The sequence below is a fragment of the Onychomys torridus genome, chromosome 11 (genome assembly GCF_903995425.1).
Source record: "Onychomys torridus chromosome 11, mOncTor1.1, whole genome shotgun sequence".
NCBI lineage: Eukaryota > Metazoa > Chordata > Mammalia > Rodentia > Cricetidae > Onychomys > Onychomys torridus.
In genome coordinates, this window is record NC_050453.1 from 22,592,223 (window position 1) to 22,617,511 (window position 25,289).

A 25,289-nucleotide genomic window follows, 5' to 3' on the forward strand; every position below is an offset into this window, starting at 1 on the left:
AGCATGACGTCCACATTCTCTGTGTCTCATTGCCTGCCTGATTCGTTTCATTTAAATATGACATGTTGTGCAGTTCCTCTGAGTCTCAAAGATGGTTCAACAAGATAGACTTTGGCCCTACAACACAGGGAGAATTAGAAACAAAGACAAATTCTGAGGGTATGCTATCTTCAGAGGGGCAACGGCCAGTCACACTGGGGGAGAAGGGCAAAGGGAAGCATTGTGGGGACTTAAGTGGGCAGGAACATGACCTGCTTCTCCCAGAAGCGTGGCCCCAAGACAGGAAGGACTCACTGAGGCTTCTGGAAGGGTCTCTGCCAAGCTGGAACGGAGGCAAGATGGGGTGTCCTAGTGGCTTGCAAACACTGGAAGATGGTCGTACTTTTCAAGGGCAGACACTTCCAGAGGTGAGCTGAGATCCCTCATGCTTCAGAGGGGGTGAAAATCGGATGCTTCCCTAATTCTCCTCTCTCAGTCTGGCTGAGACTGGGGGAGGAAAGTCCCCGATGTGGAGGGGAAGTGAGGATTATCACACTGGGCAGAGGGACAGAGCTAGGAGACAGCTAAGTGTGGCTTTGTTAGTTGTCTATATTTGCATGCTGAGCTCATGGCTTTTTTTCCCCAGAAAATAAAATTACATCATAGTGTGTGTGTGTGTGTGTGTGTGTGTGTGTGTGTGTGTGTGTGTGTAGGGAGTGAGTGTGTGGGGGTATATTTGGGAAAGGCAGCAGGAGCACAGAGGTCCAGCTGCTATTCTCCAGAAGAGATCATGGCTCCAGGCCAAGTGAAAGAGATTACCCTGTTGCTCCTTGCCCCCCATCCTCATTCTATTCCTAGCCTGGATAAATTTGATCATTTTCTACTGATCCTCTGACCTATAAGGCTAGGAGGGAGGTTTTCCCACACACCAAAGCAAAGTAGTCAGAGGCCACAGACTTTCCAAATCCCCCAATCCAAACTGCTTCCGCCTTCCAGGGGTCCTGGCCACCGTGATCATCCAAAGGCCAGGGGGCAGAAAAGCGACCCACTGGGAAAAAATAATCTGAGGATTGTTCCACAGTTTAAGTGAAAGAGGCAGAGTTCATACTCTAGCCCAGTACTGTCCGCATCCTAGGAGTCTTCCAGAACCCCGGTCCACAGTCCCTGTCCCCTCCTGCCTCCCCTCCCCCTCCTCTCGCCGCTCCCCGCCCCCCGCCCCTCCCCGGCTCTGACATCACCGGCCAGTCGGGTGGGGTGAGGCGGTGCTGGGCTCAGGCTCTGCTCCACGGGCGGAAGAGGCGGCGGCGGCGGCGGCAGGAGCGGAGGCAGCGGCGCAGGAGCCAAGGAGCAGGCTCCAGACGCTGCTTAGGAACCGGGGACCCACGAGTGCCCGCACCCTGAGCTCTCAGCCTCGGAGGCGGTGAGAGGGGGCACAGGGGAGATGTGTCGTGGGGAGGGGGTAGATTGGGGGTCTGGGTTTGGAGAGGTCACGATCCTGAACCCGGGGGACAAATAGAGGAGCTTGAGGATTCAGACAGGTCCACCGTGTCAGGCCCTGTGGGGTTTAAGTCATTGCATCCAGAGTCCGGATGGTGCTGCAGGCAGAGTGGCTTCGTCCGCCCATTCTGTGCTGAACAGCAGTTTGGGAGTCCGATGGGGCCTGGGGATTAGGATGTAGCTTGCTTCCCGCCCAGCCGGCCGGGCCAGGCCAGCTCCCGCCCCTCCCTCCTCGCTCTAGCTTCGGACTCGCCTCTGCAGGCGGTCTCCGGGCTCGGCTCAGCCCTGCCTCAGTTCCTCGGGCAGCTGGTACGTGTGCTCTCACACCCAGCCTACTGCGTCTGGGGAGAGTGGGATTGGTGGAAGCTTGCCCGGAGGAAAAGAGGAAGGAGCTGGGGGTGCAGAGGAATGATGTAGCCTACGTAAAGACCCTAATTAATTAAAAAAAAAAAAAATCCATGTCAAAACCGACAGGGACACAAACACACGTTTAAGAAAAAAGCCAACCACACAGTGACAGACATCCATGTGACTTACACACATCCTCGCATACAAACCAAATCACAACATCCCTGCACTACGCATCCACCCACCCACCCACCACAACCCACTGCCTTCCATGTGGAGTCTCCTTGACCGGCCGCTCTGAGACATCCTCTTAACAGAGACATCCTCTTAACAGGAATGTTGAGTAGTGGATGAGGGGCCACTGACCACAAACACACCCAGATTTTATGGACAGCTTTAGTAGACAATACCTCAAGGACTGGTGAGCCTGTGTTCTTACCTGGGTGAGGGGCTTCTTGTGACCTTTCTTGCTGACTGCACGTTTAGAGCATGGGGTACCTGGGAGTGGCTAGATTCTAGGCATCAATGTGGCCAAAGGATGGAGGAGGAAGTAGAAGCAAGAGAGGGTGAAAAAAATGAGTCAGCCAAGGATGGAACCCGTGTGTGTGTGTGTGTGTGTGTGTGTGTGTGTGTGTGTGTGTGTGTGTGTGTGTGTTGGGGGGTTGTGAGGAGACAGGCATGGAGAAAGGACAGAGATCCATAGAGGGAACCACGGAGAGAAAGGGGTGGCCAGAGGAACCAGAAGAATGCTGGGGTGTAGGTTCAAGAGGATCAGAACTTTGGGAGGGTGAAGAAGGCAAGGGTTTAGAAGGAACATGTGAACATGTGTGTCCTGTTTCTCTAGGTTATGTGTCTGGCCCCCAGGCTGTATGAGCGATTAGTGTTAATTGCTCTTCCCTTTGCGGTTAAATACTCCAGTGGGGAAACTGCCAGCATGCCTTAGGCTGCCAGCTTCTCTGGTTGCCTACTATACACCACACCTGTGCTCAGCAGGTGTCATATACTTCATACTTGAGGTCACAGACTCACACTATACCTCACACACAGATCTTCATGTACAATGTCAACATAGCTGTCTTCACCAGCTAGTCGTTAGCTAACCATTATCTATTCAGTAACCAACCATCTATTCCTTCCCGTCAAACTTTTTCTCATTCAGGAGGGAAGCTCATCCCTTCCTTAGGGTAGCTCTGGGTATTAAGGTGGGGACACCTGAGTCTCGTGATGAGTGACTAGGAAGAGACAGAAGGTATGAATGTCCACTGAAGACGTAAAAGGGGGTTGGGAATTTAGCCTAGCAAGCTCAAGGTGCCGTTAGAGAAGGGAGCTGAAAGAGGTAGAAAAGGAAACTAAAGATGACTAAGGAGGAAGGAACTGGATGAGGAAGGGAGACAGCTGGGAAGGACAGCTAGTCGAGGGAGAGGCCCAGGGCCCCTTCCCTGCTCACAGTCCTGCTCAATCCAGTGCCAGCTATCTGTGGCTCCCTCCACCTTGGGCATGGCCCTTTCCAGTCCCAGAGGCAACCTGTTTGTCTTCTTCGACGTACATTTTGGAGTCCTCCTCCCGAAGGCTGACCTTGGAACTGTAAAGCCCTCTTTGTTACAGGATGAAAGAAGAGTGTGTGGTGAGATCTCCAAAGCTGGACCAAAAGGTTAGGGAAGAAGTCGGTTAAGATACTGAAAGAAAGAAACTGCTGAGTTCTGCTTGGATGTGGGGCCCCGACGTCACTTAAATTACAGAGTTACACTCCTAGGCACCCCTTCCCACCTGTTTCCGCTGATTACTTCCTCCAGCTCCCAGCTCCAGACAGGACTGACTTGGGTGCCTCGGAATCCCCTCCTGCCCATTAGAGGGACCTTCAAGTCCTTGCATTTGTTTAGGATGGCCCCTTCCCTCGGCCTCCAACAGCTGTAACAGATGTGGAGGGAGGGGTAAAATCTAATCCTCAAGCTTCCTTTTTAGGTTTCCTATATGGAACCCAATGCTGGGGGCAGGAGATAATCTACCACAAAGACTCCAATTGTTTTGGTGTCTTTGGTGCGCCACCTCCACCACAGGTGCTTAACTATGCGCCGGGCTTCTCCAGGCAGTCTTGTGGCTTGCTTCTTGTCCAGTGCTATCTCCCCAGTCCTTCCTTCTAAAAGGCTCCTTCTTCCCCAGCATCCTCAGTGGTCAAGACTATGCCTAGAGCCAGCTGAGGAGAGGTAGGGAGGAAGGAAGGAAGGAAGGTGTGAGGAAGCAGTGAGCAGAATACAAAATGAGCTGTGAGGGAAGGGAACTGACTTCCTGGCAGCCTCAGCTCCAGTTCCTGCCCTGGTATCCTGCCCCGAGAATGGCCTCCACCCGGCGGTGTTCCTGAGCTCTCTGTGCTGCGGAGAGATGAGAACTTTTCAGAGCCAGGAAGGCAGACTTCTCGACAGGCCCTTAGAAATTCTAAATCTTTGGTGAAGATGAACGAGGCAAGCTCTGCCAAGCTCTGCCATAACCAGACCAACTAGCCAGGGATAATAGCTGATTAGTGAAACCTGAAAGTCATGTAGGGGAGTCCCGCCTAGCTCTGCCCTAAAAAAATGTCCCCTGACTACTCTGCCCTTGCTGCTGCCACACCTGGCAAATGGTAGCTTCAGATTCTCCTTCACGCTCCCTCACGAGCCCCCATTCCTATCTTTTCTGTCCCTCTCCATACGTTTCCCATCGGTGGTGTCATTGTCCTGATGACTGAGGGTGGTGGGGTGGCGGTTTTGCCCTGAATTGAGGTTGCTATGGTAACAGCTGAGTGGAGGCTTCAGCCTTGTGGACTCTGTGCTTTAACACCCCCCCCACCTCCGCCATACACACACTCCACCGTACACACTGCATTCCTCATGTGCAGCCTTTCCCAAGGCTAGCTCTCTTCGGTCATATCGTGGGTTCCCCTCACCCCTCTGGATGTGAGTCTGTACTTACATTTTTCTGCATATTCTCTCAACTGGTTCAAACACAAACATACATCCCACATAAGCTCACAGCTAGTGCTGAACATACCTCCATTACCAGAACATCCAAACGCACCTACTGTATCTTCCACATAACTGTTCTCACCCAGGAACTCAGTGTGCACATACACACATGTACATGCTCTCCCCCCTAGCCATTTTATATATTACCACCACATTCCTCTTAAGGGCCTCCTTGTGTGTTTTACTCTTGGAAAGCTCCTACCCACTGCCCCCAACCCTTGTGGGTGTGTGTGTTACACACATTAATCCCTTCCCGCCTACCTCCCCAGTAGATCTGTTTTAGATCCAGAGCCCTAAATCTTAACTCCTCCTGAGAGATTCACACACAGCGCTACACACTTTCCCCCACAACAGCTCTCATATTTACAAACTCTTCTTCCCTGTGAAATCAAGGCAATCTGACCCCTTTCCCAGTGAGGCTTTGGTCCTAGTGCCTCATTTGGGGCAGGGTCTGTCTCCATCCTATGCTACTCTTCTAGCCCCTCCCCCACATCCCCTTTTCTGCCCTAGGATTATCAGTGGAGGCGGGGCTGGGCTCGAGCTTGCTGCTGTGTGACCTAGATTTCAAGGCAGAGATGGTTCCTGGTGCTGACAGTCAGAGAGCATTGTCCCTGGCCCTGCCTGGTAGGACCACCGCTGGGCCCTTCTGTCTGGTGGCACCTGGGTGTGCAAGTAAAAATGTTTCTGACCAATTCTTCCAGGGGTCGTGCTGGCCCTGCTGTCTGGCTTATTGTTTGTGTCACAGTGCCTGCCACCGAGGGAGATTTGTTTCTTCTGGTCAAAGACGGGGGCTGGGAATAGGGACTTCTGGGTCCACACTTACACGCAATGCCCACAGCTCTGCCTCAGTTCCCCTACAGGAGAGATTAGAAACGAGGAAAACAGGTTTGTCAACCTGCCCCTTTGATCTGCCAGCTCCAGCTCAGTATTGGATGATGCATGGGCAGCTTTGGTCAGGTCCAAGGCCATTCAGTTTCTTGCCTACCTTTTGGTCTAACCACAGAATGTTTATGATGTAGTTCCTTTTTTAATGCTTGAATTTTCCGAATATAAAAATATATACTCATTGCAGAAAACAGTTCCTTATTTGAAACAAGGTTTTACTATCTAGTCCAGGCTAACCTTAAACTTGGAATTCTGCCTTAGACTCTTGAATGTTGGAACTACAGACATAGGTCACTATGCTCAGTTAGGTCACTGATTTTAGCTTACCACTGGAGTTTTACATTTATCAGATCCACAAAGTTCATTCTAAGGTCTGCTTTACTTTAAAAAAATAATTTTTTTTTTAATGTGCATTGGCGTTTTGCTTGCATCTATATCCATGTGAGGGTGTTGGATCCCCTGGAACAGGAGTTACAGTTAAGAGTTGCCATGTGGGTGCTGGGAATTGAACCTAGGTCCTCTAGAAGAGCAGCCAGTGTCCTTAATCACTAAGCCATCTCCCCAGCCTCAGGTCTGACCTTTCTATTTTAGCTATAGTACCTATTTTAGTGAAGAGTGTCCTTGAATTTTCTTCCTGACCTAAGGATCATGAGAGGCATGGTATGAAGGCCTACGTAAAGTCTAACCTTGCCTGTGGGAAGCCAGGTTGCAAGTAATATCAGAGGATGTTGATAAAAGGTTAGCAGCCCCCTTCCTGCCAGATTTCTGAAAGCTACATCTAGACTCCCCTCCCCCTATCACCCAGCCTGCCTGGGAACTGGGCAGGGGGCCAGAGCCAGCCGCTTGGTATTCTTGGGCGCGGGGGCTGCAGGCACAGCACAAAGGCTAGGAGAGAGGGCTGAGTTGGGGCCTAGTAAACTATCAAGGGAAAAAATGGGCTCCACAAAGCAGGGGTGGCCCACTGCTCCTGCTACCCTAAGACTTAATACTGTAATGCAGGGGTAAGCATGGGGGGACAGGAATCCATCAGGCCAAGTAACTAGGCATCCATCCAAAATGAGTCATTAGTGGGGTGGTGGGAAGATGAAATGAGGGACCCCTTTACTTCTGGGGAAGAATGGAAGAGAATGCAAGGGCTTCCACCAAGCCTTTTTAGCCTCTCACTTCTAGGCAAGCCTGTGTGTGGCAGGGGGAGGAGTTGTAGGTAGGTGGGGCAATTGGGGAGGGGGGACCTGGAGACTGCAACAAAGTCTGGAGAATGTTGCCATGGTAACCGCCTCCTCAGTCAGGGGAGCCGTTGCCAGGGTTACTGTTAAGGGAGGGAAAAAGAAAAAGATTGTATGTGTATGGGGGGGGGGGGTTATGACTTGTCACTCTAGGCTCCTAGCTTTCCTAAGTTACTTCTTGTGTGTCAGAGGTTTTCCTTTTCTCTTTCCAGACTTGCTCTTTCTCCTAAACCTCCACATTTTTGGTACATACCACCCTGGCGGGACAAAGTGTGCACTCATGTGTACGTGTTGGGGGTGGGGGCAAGGCGCAGATAAGTACTGGCAGTAAGTGAACCAGATCCCATACACTAAGCTCAGCTTCCTCTCCCTTTATTGCCCTGACCTCCAGTCATGGCAGAGTACGGGACTCTCCTTCAGGACCTGACCAACAACATCACCCTCGAAGATCTGGAACAGCTCAAGTCAGCCTGCAAGGAGGACATCCCCAGTGAGAAGAGTGAGGAGATCACTACGGGCAGTGCCTGGTTTAGCTTCCTGGAGAGCCACAACAAGCTGGACAAAGGTTGTGGAGGGGGCTCTCTGTTCATTCAGCAAATAGAAACCAACACAAGCCTCTTATACAAAGTGAACCCCTACGATGGGACAGGGTAAAGGATATGCACTGAAGAGACTGCAGGGCTCTAGGGCAGGAATCCTTAGACATGCTTCATGTATGGCCCTTATTAGTACAAAATGATTTTCAATACTTCTGTGCTATCACTACATATATAACAGCACATGAAAACAATTTAAAGTGGTAAAACTTAAAACCAAGTTTTCTTACCTACTTTTAGGACTACTGCTTTTTAAAACTAGGAGGGAGACACTGGCTTAGCGCAGTCACACACAGCTGCGGCTTGCAGGGTGAAATGGTGTGTAGGACGGTCCCAGGGCAAAATAGCAGGCAAAAGTACTTGCTGTGCATGCCCACCAAGGGCCTAGGGCTCTCAGTGAAAGAGGGGAACCAACAGTTGCCCGCTGACCTCCACCCACATGCCCACACGATGATGATCATAGACTGCCCCCAAAGGAAAGTGGGATTCCTAAGGTAGAATCCAGAGAACCCGTTAAGGAAAGAAAAGCAGTGTAGCTTGGCTGGACTAAAGAGACTGGGTCTGATTAGAGGGAGCTGAGAACGTAAATCTTGAGTTACAGGCGTTTCAGAGGGAAGTGACCTCAGAGTCCTTTGTCTGGACTATTCTGGCTGTGGTACTTAGGTAACGGAGGGAAACTGATGAGGACCCGTCACGATGCAGACTATTGCCACAGTCGGGGCAGGAGGCTGATGAGCGGATGGTTACAGGGTCTTCTCAGACCACTGTCAGTCACTGCTTACCCTCTGAAGTCCCTTCTCTTACTGGGCTCAGAGCCTCTTTGCTTGGCTCTAAATCTCATCCTCCTGTTTCACACGTGGTGTCTGGGAATTCTCCCTGACACTCACTTGGAAGGAAAGTAGACAAAGGGCAGGCTAGGGGGAGGTCATTTTGAAAACAACTTTTCCACTGTCCCTTCCCTAAGGATAGACTTGATATCTATCTAGCCCAGTCTTTAAAATTTCACTGATACCTGTCCTCCCTAGGACCAGTCCTTGGAACTGTTTGGCTGCCTCAAACTTTCCTTTACTGGCTTGATAGCCCCCCTTTTTCACTGTAACCAACCAGTAACCAGCAGAAGCAACTCAAGGGTTGGTTCAAGAATACCAGTTTGACAGGGTAGAAGTTGACCTCTATAGCCTAGCTCTGACTCAAGCTGCTGCCTTCCTCCAGACAACCTATCCTACATTGAGCACATCTTTGAGATATCCCGCCGTCCTGATCTACTCACTATGGTGGTTGACTACAGAACCCGTGTGTTGAAGATCTCGGAGGAGGATGAGCTGGATACCAAGCTAACCCGTATCCCCAGTGCCAAGAAGTACAAAGGTAACAGACCATGCCTCTGGCATGGCTACTCTTCTGCTTCTCCCCTCTGACTATATTCCTAGAGTAGAGAATCATCCAGAATTTGGGGAGTGGAGATTGATGCTCAGTGGGCCTGCCTGGCAACTTCCATCCCTGGACACACCCCGTCTTTGCTTTTCCAGACATTATCCGGCAGCCCTCTGAGGAAGAAATCATCAAATTGGCTCCCCCACCAAAGAAGGCCTGAGCAAGGGGGAGGAAGAGGAGGAAGGTTGGATCTTCATCAGACCACTCCCTTCCCCATCCTCAATGGGAGGGGCTAGGGCAACCCCCCTGCCCCGTACCCACTTACTAACTTGGTCCTAACCCCCTTACTATGCGCGTGTGTGTGCGTGTTCACACGCTCTGGCTGTCTGTCTGTCTAGCTCATCTAGTTCCTCCTCCTCATGAGGGGACTGGAGTCAGGGGAGGGGAGCTTAATTTCCCCACGATAGGGGAGGTGGACGCTATTTCTATGTAAATAGAAGTTGGCACGTTCCTCCTCCTCCCCTTTTCTCCTCTCTTCCCCCACATCTTTCAAGTATGGAAGCAGAAGGACCTGCATTTTCCTACACTGAGGAACTAAGGTGAAGATGAGGTATGGAAGAGATGGTTAGAACTATAGAAAACCAATGGGGAAGAAGATAAGAGCTACTCAGCCTCTAGCTGGGAGGGGAAGAAGAGCCAGAATTCAGTGTTTGTAAACCTGTGCTGGACTGGCTAGAACCCAGTTTCCGGCTATTCCTTAGGCTGAGGTTCTGAGTGCCAGCAGGCCCTCTTTTAGGCCTTTGTCACAGGCCTGGGATAGATAGGAGCCAGAAATCTTAATGAGAAGACCACTAGATCCTTTCCTGCCCCCTCCCCCCCAAAATCAAACCCCACGGAGAAGCCAGCATTTGATGTCCCCAACTTCTGCTCTGGAGAGACTATGCTGGGACCCATGCACTACTGAGCCTGACTGAGACGGGGATGCAGACAGAGACAGGCCCACTTTGTATTCCATTCCTCAACACAGACTGTTGAATATACTGACCCTGAGCCGAGGGAGGTTGGGGAATGAGATCTGTAGGTCTTAACCTCAACCTGCCCAAACCTACAGGGTCCCAACAAGGCAACCTTCACACTCTCCAGTTTAGAATTCCCCAACCAAGAAAGAAGTTAGTTATAGTGGTTTCCTCTGCACTGACACTGATTACCACCCCAATTTAATCCAGGAAGGGACTTGGACCTTTCTCATTTGGGTTTGTGGATGCCTCCAAGCCAAGTCACTAGAGTACAGTGAGTGAACCCAGCCTCCTACCTGTCCCAAGATGCCCTTCCCCATCTTGACCGTGCTAACTGTGTGTACATATATATTCTACATATATGTATATTAAACCCGCACTGCCATGTCTGCCCTTTTTTGTGGTTTTGAGCATTAACTTATTGTCTAGGCCAGAGCAGGAGTGGGAGGGAATGCCACAGTGAAGGGAGTGGCAGTCACGTTGTTACATAGTCCAAACAGAACAGAAAGCATTTAAACCAACCACAGCAAACATTAAACTTACATGCACGCTCAGACACTATATAGAGGAAGTTGAAGGTAGGAGCTTCTAGGATATGGGAGCAAAGCTTCCCAGGGAGGGGAGGTCAGGCTGTCAGAAGAGGGAAGAAGCCAGACTGGCTAGAGCACCCTCGACTCCTAGCCCAGCCCAGTCTGCCCATCCCTCTGGCCACTGCTGCAGACACCTGCCTTAATACACACACCTCGAAGACTCCAGTTTTGCCTTAAAGGTCCTTCCTAAGTCTCCCTAGTCCTGACTGGCTTCTCCTTTAAGAAAAGAGATACTTGTACAACTGGGAGAAAGGAAAATAAGCATACACTGTCCTTCCATCTAGGATGATCTATGAGAGCAAAGGTGAGATGGAGCTTTCCTTATGGAAGAAACAGGAAAGAGAGGGTGCTTTTCAGCAGTTTCTCCATAGGGCAAACAAACAAACAAACAAACAAACAAAACTTTAAATAGACTAACCTGCCCTAATAGACTGATACCCTGCTACCCCCCCGCCCCCTGCTGCCGTGAGGTTGCCCCTAGCCTGTGCTCTGTCTGCAGCGTGCACGGCCTTGTTCTAACCCTGGAATAAAGGTGACTGACTGTACTGTACCTGACTGATTCTAGAATTTTTGTGGGTCATTTAAGAGTTGGGGAACCTGACTGGGAGGGGGTGCGTAACCATGTTTTCCCTATTATCATTCACTTTAGTATCAAACAAGGGCCTGGAAAACATCCCCAAATAGCACGCCCCCCACCCCACCTCATCTCTAAGTACCACTAACATAAACAGGCCTATCCCACTTACAGCATTCTGTAGCTCAAGCACTAGAAACAGGGATACCCCAGACTGAACTTTGGCAGAATCAAGCATTTATACTGGAAGGAACAAAAGTACACTGTAACAAATAAACAGACCACATACCACACAAAGCAACAGTCAGGGGGGAAAAGCTTTACTGAGAAAAAAATACAACAAATTCCAGAGTGCATGGTTTAAGCCCACCTCATAATCCTGCTAGCAGTGAGGACATAAAAGACTACTTGCTACTATACTCCCTGCCTCAGGAAGGAAGTATGGTAGGTGGCATCTGGTCTGAGCTGCTAGGAAGGGGTCAGGAGGAAGGAGTGTGTAGGAAGACCACCCTCTGCTCTTCCCCCCTTCTTCCTGGCCCAGTGTGGTCAAATCGAAATGACCCAGGATGTAGGTAGGATTCCTGATTGAGTCTTGTGAAAACTAGGGGCAAAGGAATAGCAGCAAAAGCATTTAGGGCAAGAATTCAACAGGGACTTTCGTATTCAGTGACCAATGTTTAAGACAGGTGTCTAAGCCGCAGTCACCAGAATAAATCTCCCAATTACTGGCTTGTCCCTCAATTCCCAGGAAGTTTTCCCTTCATCCTTCCATTAGGAAGGGAGCTGGTATGGGGTCGAATGGCTTAAAGAGTCAAGCAGCTAAGGACCGGGGTCAAGTGTGCTTTCTGTCTGCCATACACAGAACCGGGAGAAGGTCTGTAACAGTGGTGCCCTTCCTCAAGTCACACTTCAGTCATACTTTAAAGACAGGCCAGCCGCCAAGGAGAGGAGCGATCCTGGGATCCTCCATGAGACTTAAGGGAATTACGAGCCCTGAGGCAAAGTGGAGAGGAATTTCTTGTTTTTCCAAACCTTTGCACCAAGGCAGAGAAGGGCGCGGCTAAATACCCTTCCATTTGAGTCTTGTGAAGCCTAAAGGTAAGCCCCAGGCTCCGACAGTCCCATATAAACGGCGGCAAGCTGACCCCACGCGGCACCTCTGTATCATCACTCTCGCTCAGTCTTCCTTCAAGTCCCTTTATTGCATTGTATTCATAGAGAATATATAGGTATTTAAACTTCTGACAATAATTTTAACTTGATACACCCAAGTTTAACTTGCTTTTTAATATCTTTATAGATATAAAATTCGGCCTCTAACAGTGATAGGGACAGGGAAATTGCTGCCACCCAACAATTCAAAACAAAACAAAGAGGTAACTTCTTCCTGTTCTTCCACCTCTTGCCCCCCCACTTCTCCATCACCTCCATCCCAGACCCCCATTAGGGGGGGGATGGGATGGAGAGGAGAAAGTGGAGGACACATAATCAAGTGCAAAACCCTGGTAAGTACAGAGTAAGTGCAGTGGAAAGGGGAGAGAAAACTACTGGGACAGTGAGGGACTCCCAGACAAAAAAACGGGTCCTGGGATGTGGTTGCTCAGGGGCAAAAACAATGGAACTGTCAGACTTCTTAAAAAACAAAGGGAGGAAAGGGTGAAAAACCTAAAGCAAAGAGAGTGGCATTCCTACCCTCCTCTCTAGCCCCTCGGTACTGAACAGCCAGTCCTTTCCCACCCCCCACCAAAGAAACAAGGGGGGTTAAAGAAAAATAAGCCCCACTTCCTATCCAAGCCAGCTAACGAAAGGCTTTGTTCCTCTCCCCTAACAATGGGAGAGGCCCACTTCTGCTGAGTCCTTTGCACCTTTCCATGGAAGCTCATACTGGCTGTCTCTCACTCCTAGGGGCTCTCTGCTGGTTCAATCTCCTGTGGTCTGTCCTTCTCGGATATCTTTATTTAAACAAAAAGTCCAAAGTGCATTTCTGATGAATGTAAGGGCCTGGAACGGAAAGAGTTGCCCGGGCAGGATCGGGTTGGCAGCCCCAGCCCATCCCTCCTCAGTTTGGGGCCTCAGGATGGCATGCACTGCACCCGGTCAGGGCCCTCCTCCTCGTCGGATGTGTCTGAGGAGCTGGGGGACTCATCAGAGTCCGCATCTGTAGCCCCAACCCCAGGTTCTCGCCAGCGCTGTAGGATGGGAAATCCTTGTTAGTAATGTCCCTGGATCAAGGACAAGACATTAGATCTATATTTGGGTCAGGGATCAGCAGACCACCCCCCCTTTTTCTTTTAAATTAAATAACCTAGGGTGACCTGTTACTCCCAATCCTACCTCAGCCTCCCCAGTAGCTACAATTATAGGTGCTTACTACTGTGCCTGGCTTAGAACTTTTCTTAAAAGGCCAGACTGTAAATATTTGTGGGCATATGGTCTCTGTTAGAACTGTTTAACTCTGCCTCTGTACCATGAAAGCAGCTACAGATAATACAGGGAACCAGTGTGGCTACATTTTCAATAAAAATTTGTTTGCTGACCTTTGCTCTCAACCCCTTTTAAAAAGCATGACGGTTAACACAGGTCACCCAGAGCAACTATTATGTCTTCTCCACGCCTCTCCACCCCCTCCTGCCACTGAAACTGTAAAGATAACCTACTGTATATATAGTGACAGAGAACAAAACCACACAGGGCCTCCTTTACACTAGTTGCTCTAATAGGGATAAATAAAGGCCAGTGGATGAGACACCCAACCAAGACCACTCCATTCCTCTTTTAAAGTAGTAAGGAAGTATGCTGTGAAACTTTCTAGCCTTATTCAAAGGCACATAGTCCTTGGGAGCTCCCTGCCAACTGAGGCTTACCCGATGGTGGCGTCTCTGTCTCAGGTGATGCATAAGGAACCACAGCATGTGACTATCAAACAGGTCAGTGTGATGCAAGCTGTCTTCATCCCGTTCTCGCTTGTTCTTCTTAATCACCTGGAACCCAGAAGAGCCAGAAGTGACACTAACCAACAGAAACCCTGGGCTTCCTCAACAGGACTGCTGTTGCTGTCTGCAAAGGACTGTAACCCAGCACTGGGAGGCGGGGACAGGAGGATCACAAACTCAGGGCCAGCCTGAGCTACTTGTTCAAAGCTTGTCTCTGAAAACCAAGAGCTAGCTAGATTGTAGCTTGGTAGTAGGGCATGTGCAAGGTCCTGGGTACAGTCCCCAGCACTGTGTGTGTTTGGGGGGAGGAGAGGAGATAAGCAGACTGTCTTTCATCCCAATAAAACATTCCTTCAGAAACCATTAAGCTAATGCAGAGCTGGATTAGATTAGGAAAGTATGCTCAAGGTCAGTGAGAAGGTTGGACACTTTAACATAAAACAGCTTTTTCCTAAGGATGCTTTCTACCTACTAACTAGAAGCACTTCAGAGATGCTCTACGGCTACGGACTGTGCCCACAGAGGCAGTGAGGGAAAGCCAGGAGAGGAGATGTCAGAGCAATGCCTTTAAAGAACTGAGCAACGGGGCTGGGGATTTAGCTCAGTGGTAGAGCACTTGCCGAGCAAGCACAAGGCCCTGGGTTCAGTCCTCAGCTTGGGAGGGGGGAGGACATGACTAAACAACAAGTCATTCCTTCTCATGACATTAAAGAACGGTAACAGTTGCACACATTTGTTTCTACAAATGAAGGCCTTCAGCCAGTCACTTACATCCTTTAACCCTGTCAGCTCAGTGGAAGCTTCAGCTGTGGGTGCCCAGATCTTCACATCATGGTCCAGGCCACTGGTTGCCAAAACAGGTAGGTGAGGATGGGGCTCAAGACAGTTTACCTAGTTTGGGAGGAAAGAAAGCAGAGGCTCAGGAGCGTATGGGAGTAGAGTTTAGAAACTATGGCTGTCTTGAGCCAACAGCTGCTCTTGATCTGGGCTGAAGCAGGACCACCTATCCAAGCCTAGACCAAATAGCTCTGGCAGTAGAGGAGATACAAAGTGAATATAAAATCAGCCTACCTACCATGTCCAATACATAGATGAGGGGAGGCTGCATCCCTAGACATAGCCCCAGGAGCAGGTGAATGACAGACCATGCGTATTGCAGCTTCATAAGGTAATGGCCTCATTCACCCCAAAATCTAAAGCTCCAGTTTTTCTGAGGCTGGAGAAAAAGTATTTCAGTGGCTTTCACCAGTGACAATTAAAAATTAGGAAAGCAGCAGCTGCCCCTGTACTTCCAGAGAAAATGGACAATTATACCCACTTGGTGCTGCTTACTAACTGGAGGTTGGGGAGGCTGAGAAGAGGGTGAACTAAAGGGGTGGGGGAAGGGAGGTTTGTGTCTGTTTAGGAGCCCTTAGCACAGACAGCAGCATCCTGCTATGTGTGCTAAGGGCATAGTAAACTCGGCCCAGGGAAGCACTGTGTACTCCAGCAGTCTCTCCATGGAGTCGGCTTCAGTCACCCTCATTCACTCAGCAGGAGAAAACCAGTGGCTGGCAGACATTTGGTCTCAAGACAGTTTCCTTTTGTCTAAAAGCACCCATGCCCTCTACTGTCTAACTCAAAAACATGAGCTTCCTTAGCGGGGCAGGGCAAGGCAGGGCAGGGCAGTTCCCATCCCCACCGGAAGAGCCAGTCCCAGATCTAGCTGCTAAAGCATTTTTAGACTTTTAGTCAGATGAGGAACAGATAGGAAAAGCACCCCGCCCTGCTTCTGCTCTATAGTCCCAGAAAATAAATCCCTGGCAAAAAGCCTCTTTTAGTTCTCTCTGGACCAAGCTTGGCTGCTGGGCCTGCACACTCAGACCACAGCTAAGGAAAAGGAAAGAAAGGGAGGCACAGAGAATAGAGACTTCATTTGTAAACTTTGAGTTTACAAATAAGACAGGCTCAGAAGGCCAAATCCAAGTCTGAGCCTAAGAGTAAAAGAGATAGCCTGGTTCTCTTCTGCACTGATTTCACAAAGGAGCTCACTGCAGTTTTTTAGGCTGTGAACTTGGGAGCCTGAGGAAGCACTAGAGAACAAACTCTAGTATGAAAATGTTACCAACAGACACTTGACAATGCACATAGGCAAGCAAACCTGACCTCATTCATCCATTTCCTCATGAAATCTTGCCAAAGACCTGTAATCTTGAGCTTCCAACAAGAGAATAAAATAAAATTAAAAAGCATAAAGGAACAATTCCTCGGGACTTAAGCCTAAGGACAAAGCCAACAGCAAGAGAATAAGTGACATATAATACCTGAGTTGGAACCTGCAGGGGAAGCCGACAGAGCGCTTCTGGGCCAGGGGACCTGGTCACCTCACCAGACCTGTCAATAATGCTCGAGCACAGAAAAGAACTCAGGCCTTAGAAGACTGGGCTGGGGGATGCAGGGAATGGGATAAAGCATCAAGTGCTCTTTGGGAGAGTAAGGAATTGTTCCTTGACATCATCTCCCACTCTTGTCCCTGTGAAGCCGAATGGGTTAGGAGACCTAGGCAAGGTGGGCAATAAACTCTAAGATCCCTCTGATGCTAACATTCTACTTTATAATACAGAATGCTTTATCATCTATACCTAGGCTACATACAGCCTGGTGACCTCCACTGCTGAAAGGTTATAACAAAAAACAAAACTGTCTTAGAGGGAACCAGGTAAGAACCACATGGATAATATATTCGGCTGACATAAAGGCAAGAACAAATAAACTCTTCAGGATACAGCCACTACATCTCTCAGAATCAAGAAAACTCTGGCCTGGGAACCACCCATCCAAGAAGATACTCTTTCCCCCTGAGCACTGGATTAATCAACAAACCCTGGTACTGGCTGAGCTGAAAGCAAACTGGCCAGTAGAATGCTTTTGGAGAAGAGACAAGTGTTGGTGGGGAGAGGCATTTTATCCCTGCATCTTTCTAGAACAGAATGCAAGATAACAGTTTATGACCAAGAAAGGACTTATGTGCCTATTGCAGAATTTTCATGAAGATTCCAACATTTGAACCTGTTAACTACAGGTGACAGGAGGGACCTTTGAAGGAAAGGAAATACAAGCAGGGAAGAGGAAGACACATCTTGAACTTACAGATTCCTCTCCTCTTACATTCAGGCTACAGAAGCTTTATATGTATGTCCTAGGTTCAAAAGATTTAGAAGAAACCAGAATAAAATACGAAATATCCTCATAAGTAGACCAAGAAAACTGCAAGAAGGAATGGGATCCTGATGCCAAGGTTTTACACTCTAAAACTGCCTTATCAAGTCATAGTGGAGTTCCCCACAGCTTAGAAGAAGGAAAAGGATGAGAACTTGGGTAATTAGTAAAGTGTAATCTTTCAAAATGTCTCTCCTCTTCAGTGGCTCAAAAACCTTGTTATAGAAAGCTATTTAGAGCCAGGCGATGGTGGCGTACGCCTTTAATCCCAGCACTCGGGAGGCAGTGCCAGGCAGATCTCTGAGAGTTCAAGGCCAGCCTGGTCTAGGCACCAAAACTACAGAGAAACCCTGTCTTGAAACTCTTTCCTAATGCTGGATATCTTAAAAAAGGAAGGAAAAAAAAAAAAAAAAAAATATATATATATATATATATATATATGATAAGCTAGATACATCATAAGAGCTGACCATTCTTTACTCTTTAACTTGATTTTTATGACTCTTTCTTGAGCCATTAACACAGAGGATGCTTGCAAAACTAAAAAGGACAGGCAGACAATGATATGACCACATTATCTAGTAGGCTGTTCAGCTGTTCTTTTCAAGAAAATTATGTACTTTATTACGTTTGCTTTCCTTTCTACATATATGCAGGTACATTATGTGTATTTATATCCACTTGACAATAGGCATGGCACTATTCCCCTAAATACAGCAGGCATCTGTTAAGTACAAGGATATTCTCCTAAATAGTACATCAAATAAATTTAATATTGAATATCATGCCATAAATTACAAACCATACTTATTTCCCTGAATTTCAAAAAATGCTTCTTCTAAAAATAAATACAAGAAAAATAAATGTGCATCTCTAGCTTTTCTCTGCCGATCCAGGAGCCAGCCAGGGTCACTGCCTGGCTTACTTAGAGCCAAAACAGGAGATATCTTGTTTTGACATTGTATAGGAGGGTTTGTCCTGAACTAATGTCTTCTTTTTTGGAAAAAGCCCATGTGTTTGTTCAGGCTTCCTAAAACCCTCTCTTCTTCTCAATAAACTATGCCTTGTAAGGGCAGAAGGAAGAAATAGAAGAAAGTATTCCATCAAAAATCTCTGCACTCTCAAGGCATAATACCTTTAATTTAGCTGTATGGAACTCTAAAACATGGTACCATGTAGTGAAAATCCAGTGGCCCACATAAGACCTACCTTTTTGACCTAAGAAACTAGGGCCAGCCAGTCCAGCACACCATACTTACCACACCTCCCTTGTCTCCCTCCATGAACTGAATGATCTGGCAAGAGGACTTCTCCCAGAGGAAGATGTGCCCACAGTCACTACCGCTCACCACAAACTCACTCTTGGGGCCATAGAAATTGACGCCTTTTACTGAAAGGATAAATGGGGGAAGAAACCACATAAGGTTTGGCACCGGGCCTGTATTTATTTACCTCACTGAGAACTCAGTAATTCATAAACTGAGTCAGCTGAATGCCAAATAATTTTTTTTATTTCTACAAAATAAATCAAGAGAGTATGTGTGTGTAGATAATTAAGAATCACACTGTCCCAGAGACTATTTACATTCTTCCAAAGAGATCTATCAGGAGTCTTCTGTCCCTGGGCAACAGTCTGCTTCAGTGATACTTTATCAGGTATAGGCTTTAAACTAATGCCCTATCTATCTGTCCCAACCTGATTCATTTCAGCTCTTCCCACTCTTAGGCCCTAGGATTATTCTTGGCGTTCCCAGTCAGTGTTAATTAGGTCATCAGCTGACCTGTGATTAATGAAGGTACATGGCACAGTCACCTATAAGCAGCACCTGATTATGCTCACTATCAGACTTCAGGAAAAGGGCCCAAATCTTTAGAATTTGTAAAAGACAGGAGTCCAACTATTAGAACCAGCTCCATATACCACCACAAGACTGACACTTTTCCTTCTGCTTGCCCACATAATGGAATCTGCCCCTCTTTCCTTCTTACCAGTCCAGAGAAAAAGTCAGTTATGACCGTCTCCAAATCAAATGCTGACACACAGCTGGGAGGAGCGGTACCCACCAAGTGCAGTAACTGCCTGCCTTCTCTCCATTAGAACCAGTTAGGACACTCAAAATGACATGCTCCAGCTGCACCCAGCACCAATTAAATCAAATGTGGAGGGTGGGGGCGACAGGCATCAGTGCTCTCTTATAAAGAGACCGAGGTGAGTCCAGTGAGCCCCAGTTTTTGGGAAGCACAGACAGAGAACTTCACTGGAAACTTAGGCTAGATCCACCACTCTTCCTCCCTACTTTGCTTTATTCCAAAGAATCACCCCTCTCCCTCTAAAGATGCCATCTGACACACAGTCTATGTAATTCAGCACTACAGCTTTCTGACTTTGTAACAGGGCCTCTGTGCCTACTCTATAGTATGTGAAATCACAGAAAGTAAAGTCTAGCTTTATGCTCAACCAACTGGAGGCAACATCACTGCCCCGAATCACATTGGAAAAAAGAAGATTCCAGCCCAACTAGGCATAAGCTCACACTGGCCAAGTTGACTCAGGCAGCCTACTCCCTAGGTAGTCCCCACCTAGACAACGGGAATAAGATAATGCAGGTTTTCAGTGTGACTTGGGTCACAGAAACCGAGAAAGGCAGACTCACCTGTAGCGTTATTTCTATGACCTTTATATCTCTTAATATACTGGGCCCCATCACTGTGAGAAGAGTTGAAGAGGTAAATGTCTTCATCATTGTAACTGGCCAGGAGCTCTGCCAAGAACAAGAACACAGCAGTGAAGGCAAAGGCTGAAAAATGCAGAGACTAGGAGATTTGGCGGGGAAAGGAGGTTGTCTGAAATGGGGCTTCTTGCTGACAGTGGGTCCTCTTAGCACCCATCTTACTTAGTTTGGAACGGCAGGCAGGTAAGGTTACGTAGGGTCTACAATGAACGAACGCATTACCAGCCCAGGGTACCAGTAGGACACTCAGGAGATCACACCCTCTAACTTACTAGGGAATCAAAGGCATTAGAACTTGCTTAAGCTAGTAGCCTAGGCTTCAGGACAAGCCCGTGAAATGTCATCTGAAGCATTTCCAAAGGTCATCTGCTATACCCTCCCACTACATGCTCACCATCAGGAACTATTCTCAGCTGTTCCACTTGGAGCTACAGTACAGTGGTGAACACTGGAGAGCACCTGGGTCACTGACTCAGCAGCTCCCTGGACAGCCTAGGAGCTGGGTCCTGCTCACGTACCTGTGCCGTCGTGGCTGTACACAAGACAGGTGATGTTTGCTTTGGACTCACTGTTCACCTGCAATAAGGAGCAGATACTGACTGATGCCCTCACCCCCACCCCATTTGTTTCATCAACTTCAGGAACAGGTTTTTCTAGAAACTCCCCTGTATTTTTTCCCAGAGATAGACAAACAAGAGATAAATAGGAAGAGGGAGGGGAGGGGTAAGAGAGAGTGAGAGTGAGGTACGTAACTGAGGAAACATGTCCACCTCAAGTAGAGTCTTAGTGAGGCCCTGTCTTGGCTCTCTTCTGTGTGCTAGCCACTTCAGATCCATTATCTCATTAGGCCACCATGATGGTGCCAATCTCCATTTTGCTGTTGAGAACACTGAGGCTAAGATAGTCACCTGGCTGCCTAAGATCAGAAAACTTGTAAGAAAACCAGAATTAAAATCTGTCTGACTTCAAACTCCAAACTCTTCGCATTACGCCAGTAAGTATGTAGGCGGCTCAGGAAGAGGAAGTCTCGGAAGCCAGGAGCCGCTGGTCTCCATGGGTCTTACCAAGTGGTGAGGGCAGAATTTCTTGAGAACTCCGTTATTCTCATTCTCATCAATCTTCCTCTGGTCATAAATCCTTTAATTAAAGAAGCAATCAAAGGGTCAAAACTTACAGCCATCCCTGCAGAGCTGTAAGACAAAGGCTCTTTCCTAATCAAGCTTGCGCTTTCTTCTCTTTAGGCAAGGCGTTCCTCCCTCTCTAACCCATTTACAAACTTTGCCTTATCCAGGTATTTTTCAAAAAGCAGTAATCCTCAATTATATCCATTTGGAGTGACTTGTCAAGTTTTACGTCATTTTTTAATATTTATTTTAGTGGTAGTATGTTTCATGTATGTGAAAGCCAGAGGACAACCTTGGGTGTCATCCTTTGGAGCACCATCCACATCCTTTACAAAAGGGTTTCTCATTGTCCTGGAGCTCACCAATGATGCTAGACTGGCTGGTAAGCAAGCCACAAGGATCCTCCTGCCGCTGCCTCTCCAGCACTGACTGGGATTGCAAGTAAGCACCATCACATCCCACATTTTATAGACCAACTATCCATCACTTAAGCCCCATTTATGGTTTAATTTCACTGAAGCAATTAATAATCACACTTTTTATATGTATGTTACTTACCTCAAAGCATGTATTATTCATGAGCAAAGGCCATATTTTATGTAAGCAGGTCTTAAGGCCTTTGAAGTTTTTTCATTTAGGAGTGTTTTGCCTGCATGTATGTACATGCGTCACATGTACAGTGCTGCAGGCCAGAATCGAGTGCCAGACTACAGAGAACTGGAGTTACAGGTGGTTGTGAGCTGCCATGTAGGTGGGAGAAACTGAACCCAGATCCTCTGAAAGGAAGTGTTCATAACTGCTGAGCCATCTCTCCATCCCTCCTTCCTTGAACTTTTATTTGGCTAGTTCTCCCTCTCATAGGCCACAAAAACTACCCCCAAATCACCTGAAATGAATCTCCTGAAGTTACCTGTAGTCAACTAGTCAAAACGTTGAGTGAAAAAGTCCAGAAAAAAAACCAACTCATTAGTTTTAATAACTTTCCCTATAGTATTTCTATAACATTCTACTTTACTATTATTGCTGCTTATCAATCACTATGCCTAATTTATAACTTGTCATAGGTATAGATGAGAAACAAAGCAAAACAAAAACTAGTACTTTTAGGGTTTATTACTATCCAGGGGTTCAAAGCTAACACCACCAGGGAATACATCCTTTATAGATTAGGGGAGGTTACTTTTGATGAGGAAATTCTATTAACATGCTTTAACTACCATTAGCTCCTTACATCTGGAAACCTAAAGCCGTGCCTCTTACTCTGAGTTCCAGACTTAACATCTATAACATCTACTTAACAACCAGATATTATACTAGGTTGCCCAAAGCAAACTCATTTTCCTTCCAAAATTAAACTCTCTCCAAACCTATCCCTAGCCCCTCAATCTGTTAATGATACTATCCTTAACACAAATGACCACACCAGGTACCAGGTCTCTGTCTCGGTCTCATTTAAAACTTATTTTTATGTATTTGATGTGTTTCGTTTTTATCGTATTCATCTCCCACTCCTCCCCAGGTCTTTTCTCTCTTGTATAAATCGTTTTCTTGTCTACTGTTTGGGTTCGATCTGCTTTTCCCACTTACTTCCATCTTGTTTTGCTTACACTACTGTTGATAGTCCTTTTGATTTTCCTGCTCATGTTGCCATCATAATTTTAAACAAAATAAAAAACTTTATAAGTTCCCTATTTAAATCTCCTCAGTAATTTCTGAACACTTTACTGGAAACAAAAGCTCAAATTCTTAGAATGGTTACCTATAGCTTGCTCAAGACCCTACACATGACATCCAAACCTAACTATGACTTTCTCAAGCTCCTATACATTACTCCCAACCAAACCAAAGGCAACAACAAACCATGGTCAAGCTAGAGTGGTAGCCCACACTTGCTATCCTAGCATGTGGGAAACAAAGGCGGGAGTAAGAGTTTTAAGGCCAACCACAGCTACACAGAGCACAAGGCTAGCCTGAGCTATAGATATATGACAGTGTCTCACAGAAAGAAGGAAAGCCTTGCCCACCTTTCCTGCAATTACACCGCCACAACTTATTATTACTATAGCTCTACCTATATTGTTCTTTTTAACTAGAATACTAATTACCCAATTGTCTTTAATTCTTTCTGGATGCAAATAAAAACCACAACAAAGTGAATTAGTTTCCAGTATATTTTAGTTAGACTTTAGTTAAATATTACCTACTACTTACTCACTCAAATAATACCGGGTAAGTTACATGTACCTTACATATTTTCCTATACAATACATGCTAATAAATGAATCAATGTATCCTTGGCAATATCTAAACATTTGGCATAAAGAGAATACCCAAGAAATGTTTACTAAATGAAGCCACAAGCACCAACACAGAAAAATGATTATATCACTCCTAAATAAATTTATCAACTGTCAATTTTTTTCTTTCAACTAAGTTTAAATCAACAACTCTTTCTTAAAAAAAAAGTAAATTAACAGAGCTCAAATGTCACTAACCCATTAAAAATTTCAGTAAATAGCCCAGCATGATTGCACATACCTTTAATCATAGTACTCAGGAGGCAAAGGTAGGCAGATCACTCCAGCCAAGACTACAGTGGGATGCTGTTTGGTAAATGGAATACTTTGGGTTCCTCAGCACCCAATATTCTTTGTTCTTTGTCTTTTAAGAGATCCTGTATTTTTCTTTTTCCTCCAATCATAAATAGGATGCCAGACCAGGAATTGGCAAACTCTCTTTTTCTCCCCTGAGACAGGGTTTCTCTGTGTAGTTTTGGTGTCTGTCATGGAACTCTCTCTGTAGACCAGGCTGGCCTCAGACTCACAGAGATCTGCTTGCCTCTACCTCCCAAGTGCTAGGATTGATTAAAGGCGTGCGCCACCACTGACCCGTTTAGCAGGACAGAAAACCCTGGCAGGCTACCAAGTCTATCATGACTGAGCTCTGCTACCTGAGCACTACCATGCTGATGGGCAATGCGAAAATAAATATCAGGGCTGTGTTCCAGTAAAACTTTTCTTAAAGGTGAGTACAAAGTTGTCTACTATTTTCTGGACCTGGGCTTGCCAATTCAGTTGGAATGGACAGACAGCAAGCCCCAGGGATCTGTCTGTCTCTCCTCTCCAGTGCTGGGATTACAGGTGTGCGCCATAACATCCAGCTATTTTATGAATGCTAAGGATCTAAACTCAAGTCCTCATGCTTGTGTGGCCAGTACCTTAGCAACTGACTGTCCCCTAGCACCCTTCTCAAAGCCTGTACTGTACCCTCTGTAAGCTTTCAGGCAACCACTAACTTGCCACCCCAGACTTCTCCCCTATTTGACCTTAATCTGATGTTCTTCTGATGCATTATTCTCAACGTCAGGACAGGAGGACTATGTATTAATTGTGCCTTATAAACCAGAGCCTAGTCCCAAATCTTAGAACAGTAAGTTTACAAATCAACCAAGTAAACTATCAAATTTATCTCCAAACTCACATATACTTTTCTTTACTTGGTAAGTACATTCATTTTTTTCTCTCTTTCTCCTTTTTTTTTTTTGGTTTTTCGAGACCACTGCCTGGCCACATTTCTTCTAATGCTCTATCACTGCACTCCTCTAAACTCTTAAATCAATCTAAGTAGAGTTTAATAATAGTAGGGACTCACACTCAAATTGACTCCATCTGATAATTTCTTTTTTACATTTATTAATTTCTTTTCTTCTTTGTTTTTGTTTGCTTTGGCTTTAGGTCAAAAAGTATGTCTCCTTAAACCTTCCTTTAAATGTGTTTTCATAACCCTAAAATAAAATAATTATGTGAAGCCTTGAGGTTGAGTAGGCTATCTCTCTGTATTCCTTGCTTCTTTTTTGAAAGAAAATTGCAGTAGTAAAAGCAATGATGTCATTACATACAGTATTTGGTACAAATGTTTTCAAACTTGTACCAGAAAATAAGTGATCCCAACATTCAGCTAGCCAAACTGGAAAAGTACCAGAAAAGTTGAGCTGAGTATCTTATCAAAGAAGACCTAGGTGCTGACAGGACTCTGGACTCATGTAGAGTCAGTGTGGCTCAAAATCTCTAGGTACTCCTGACAAAGAAGTAGGCTACCATCTGCTAAGAAACTGGGGCACACAAAGAGACTGAAAACACAGAAGCTGATAAAAGAAAGGAAAGATCTAAGTATTTTATTCCTCTGCTGAATGAAATGCTGTAACAATTCTCAGCCTGG

At 46.7% G+C, this 25,289-nt stretch overlaps 2 protein-coding genes across 5 annotated transcripts in view; one reads left to right on the forward strand and one right to left on the reverse strand.

Moving 5' to 3' along the window:
* Positions 1 to 1,186: 1,186 nt before the first annotated feature.
* Pea15 (proliferation and apoptosis adaptor protein 15) lies at positions 1,187 to 11,060 on the forward strand. Its single transcript, XM_036202758.1, has 4 exons — positions 1,187 to 1,399; positions 7,326 to 7,499; positions 8,743 to 8,898; positions 9,060 to 11,060. The coding sequence occupies exons 2-4, from the start codon at positions 7,328 to 7,330 to the stop codon at positions 9,122 to 9,124; spliced, it is 393 nt and encodes a 130-aa protein (XP_036058651.1). The 5' UTR covers positions 1,187 to 1,399; positions 7,326 to 7,327; the 3' UTR covers positions 9,125 to 11,060.
* Positions 11,061 to 11,383: 323 nt separating this feature from the next.
* Dcaf8 (DDB1 and CUL4 associated factor 8) overlaps positions 11,384 to 25,289 on the reverse strand; it is a 49,840-nt gene continuing 35,934 nt past the window's right edge. For all 4 annotated transcript variants that reach the window (XM_036202757.1, XM_036202755.1, XM_036202753.1 and 1 more), the window contains 7 exons: positions 21,012 to 21,084; positions 20,466 to 20,523; positions 19,870 to 19,977; positions 18,475 to 18,605; positions 14,789 to 14,908; positions 13,949 to 14,065; positions 11,384 to 13,273 (listed from right to left, as the gene is read on the reverse strand). In XM_036202757.1, coding sequence (XP_036058650.1) covers positions 13,157 to 13,273; positions 13,949 to 14,065; positions 14,789 to 14,908; positions 18,475 to 18,605; positions 19,870 to 19,977; positions 20,466 to 20,523; positions 21,012 to 21,084 — 724 coding nt within the window. In that variant the 3' untranslated portion in view covers positions 11,384 to 13,156. The remainder of the gene's footprint in view (positions 13,274 to 13,948; positions 14,066 to 14,788; positions 14,909 to 18,474; positions 18,606 to 19,869; positions 19,978 to 20,465; positions 20,524 to 21,011; positions 21,085 to 25,289) is intronic.

Coding starts and splice junctions, on each gene's coding strand:
- Pea15 (XM_036202758.1), top strand. CDS start 7,328: ATGGCAGAGTACGGGACTCTCCTTCAGGACCTGACCAACAACATCACC. Junction 7,500..8,742: donor CCACAACAAGCTGGACAAAG/GTTGTGGAGGGG, acceptor GCCTTCCTCCAG/ACAACCTATCCTACATTGAG. Junction 8,899..9,059: donor CAGTGCCAAGAAGTACAAAG/GTAACAGACCAT, acceptor TTGCTTTTCCAG/ACATTATCCGGCAGCCCTCT.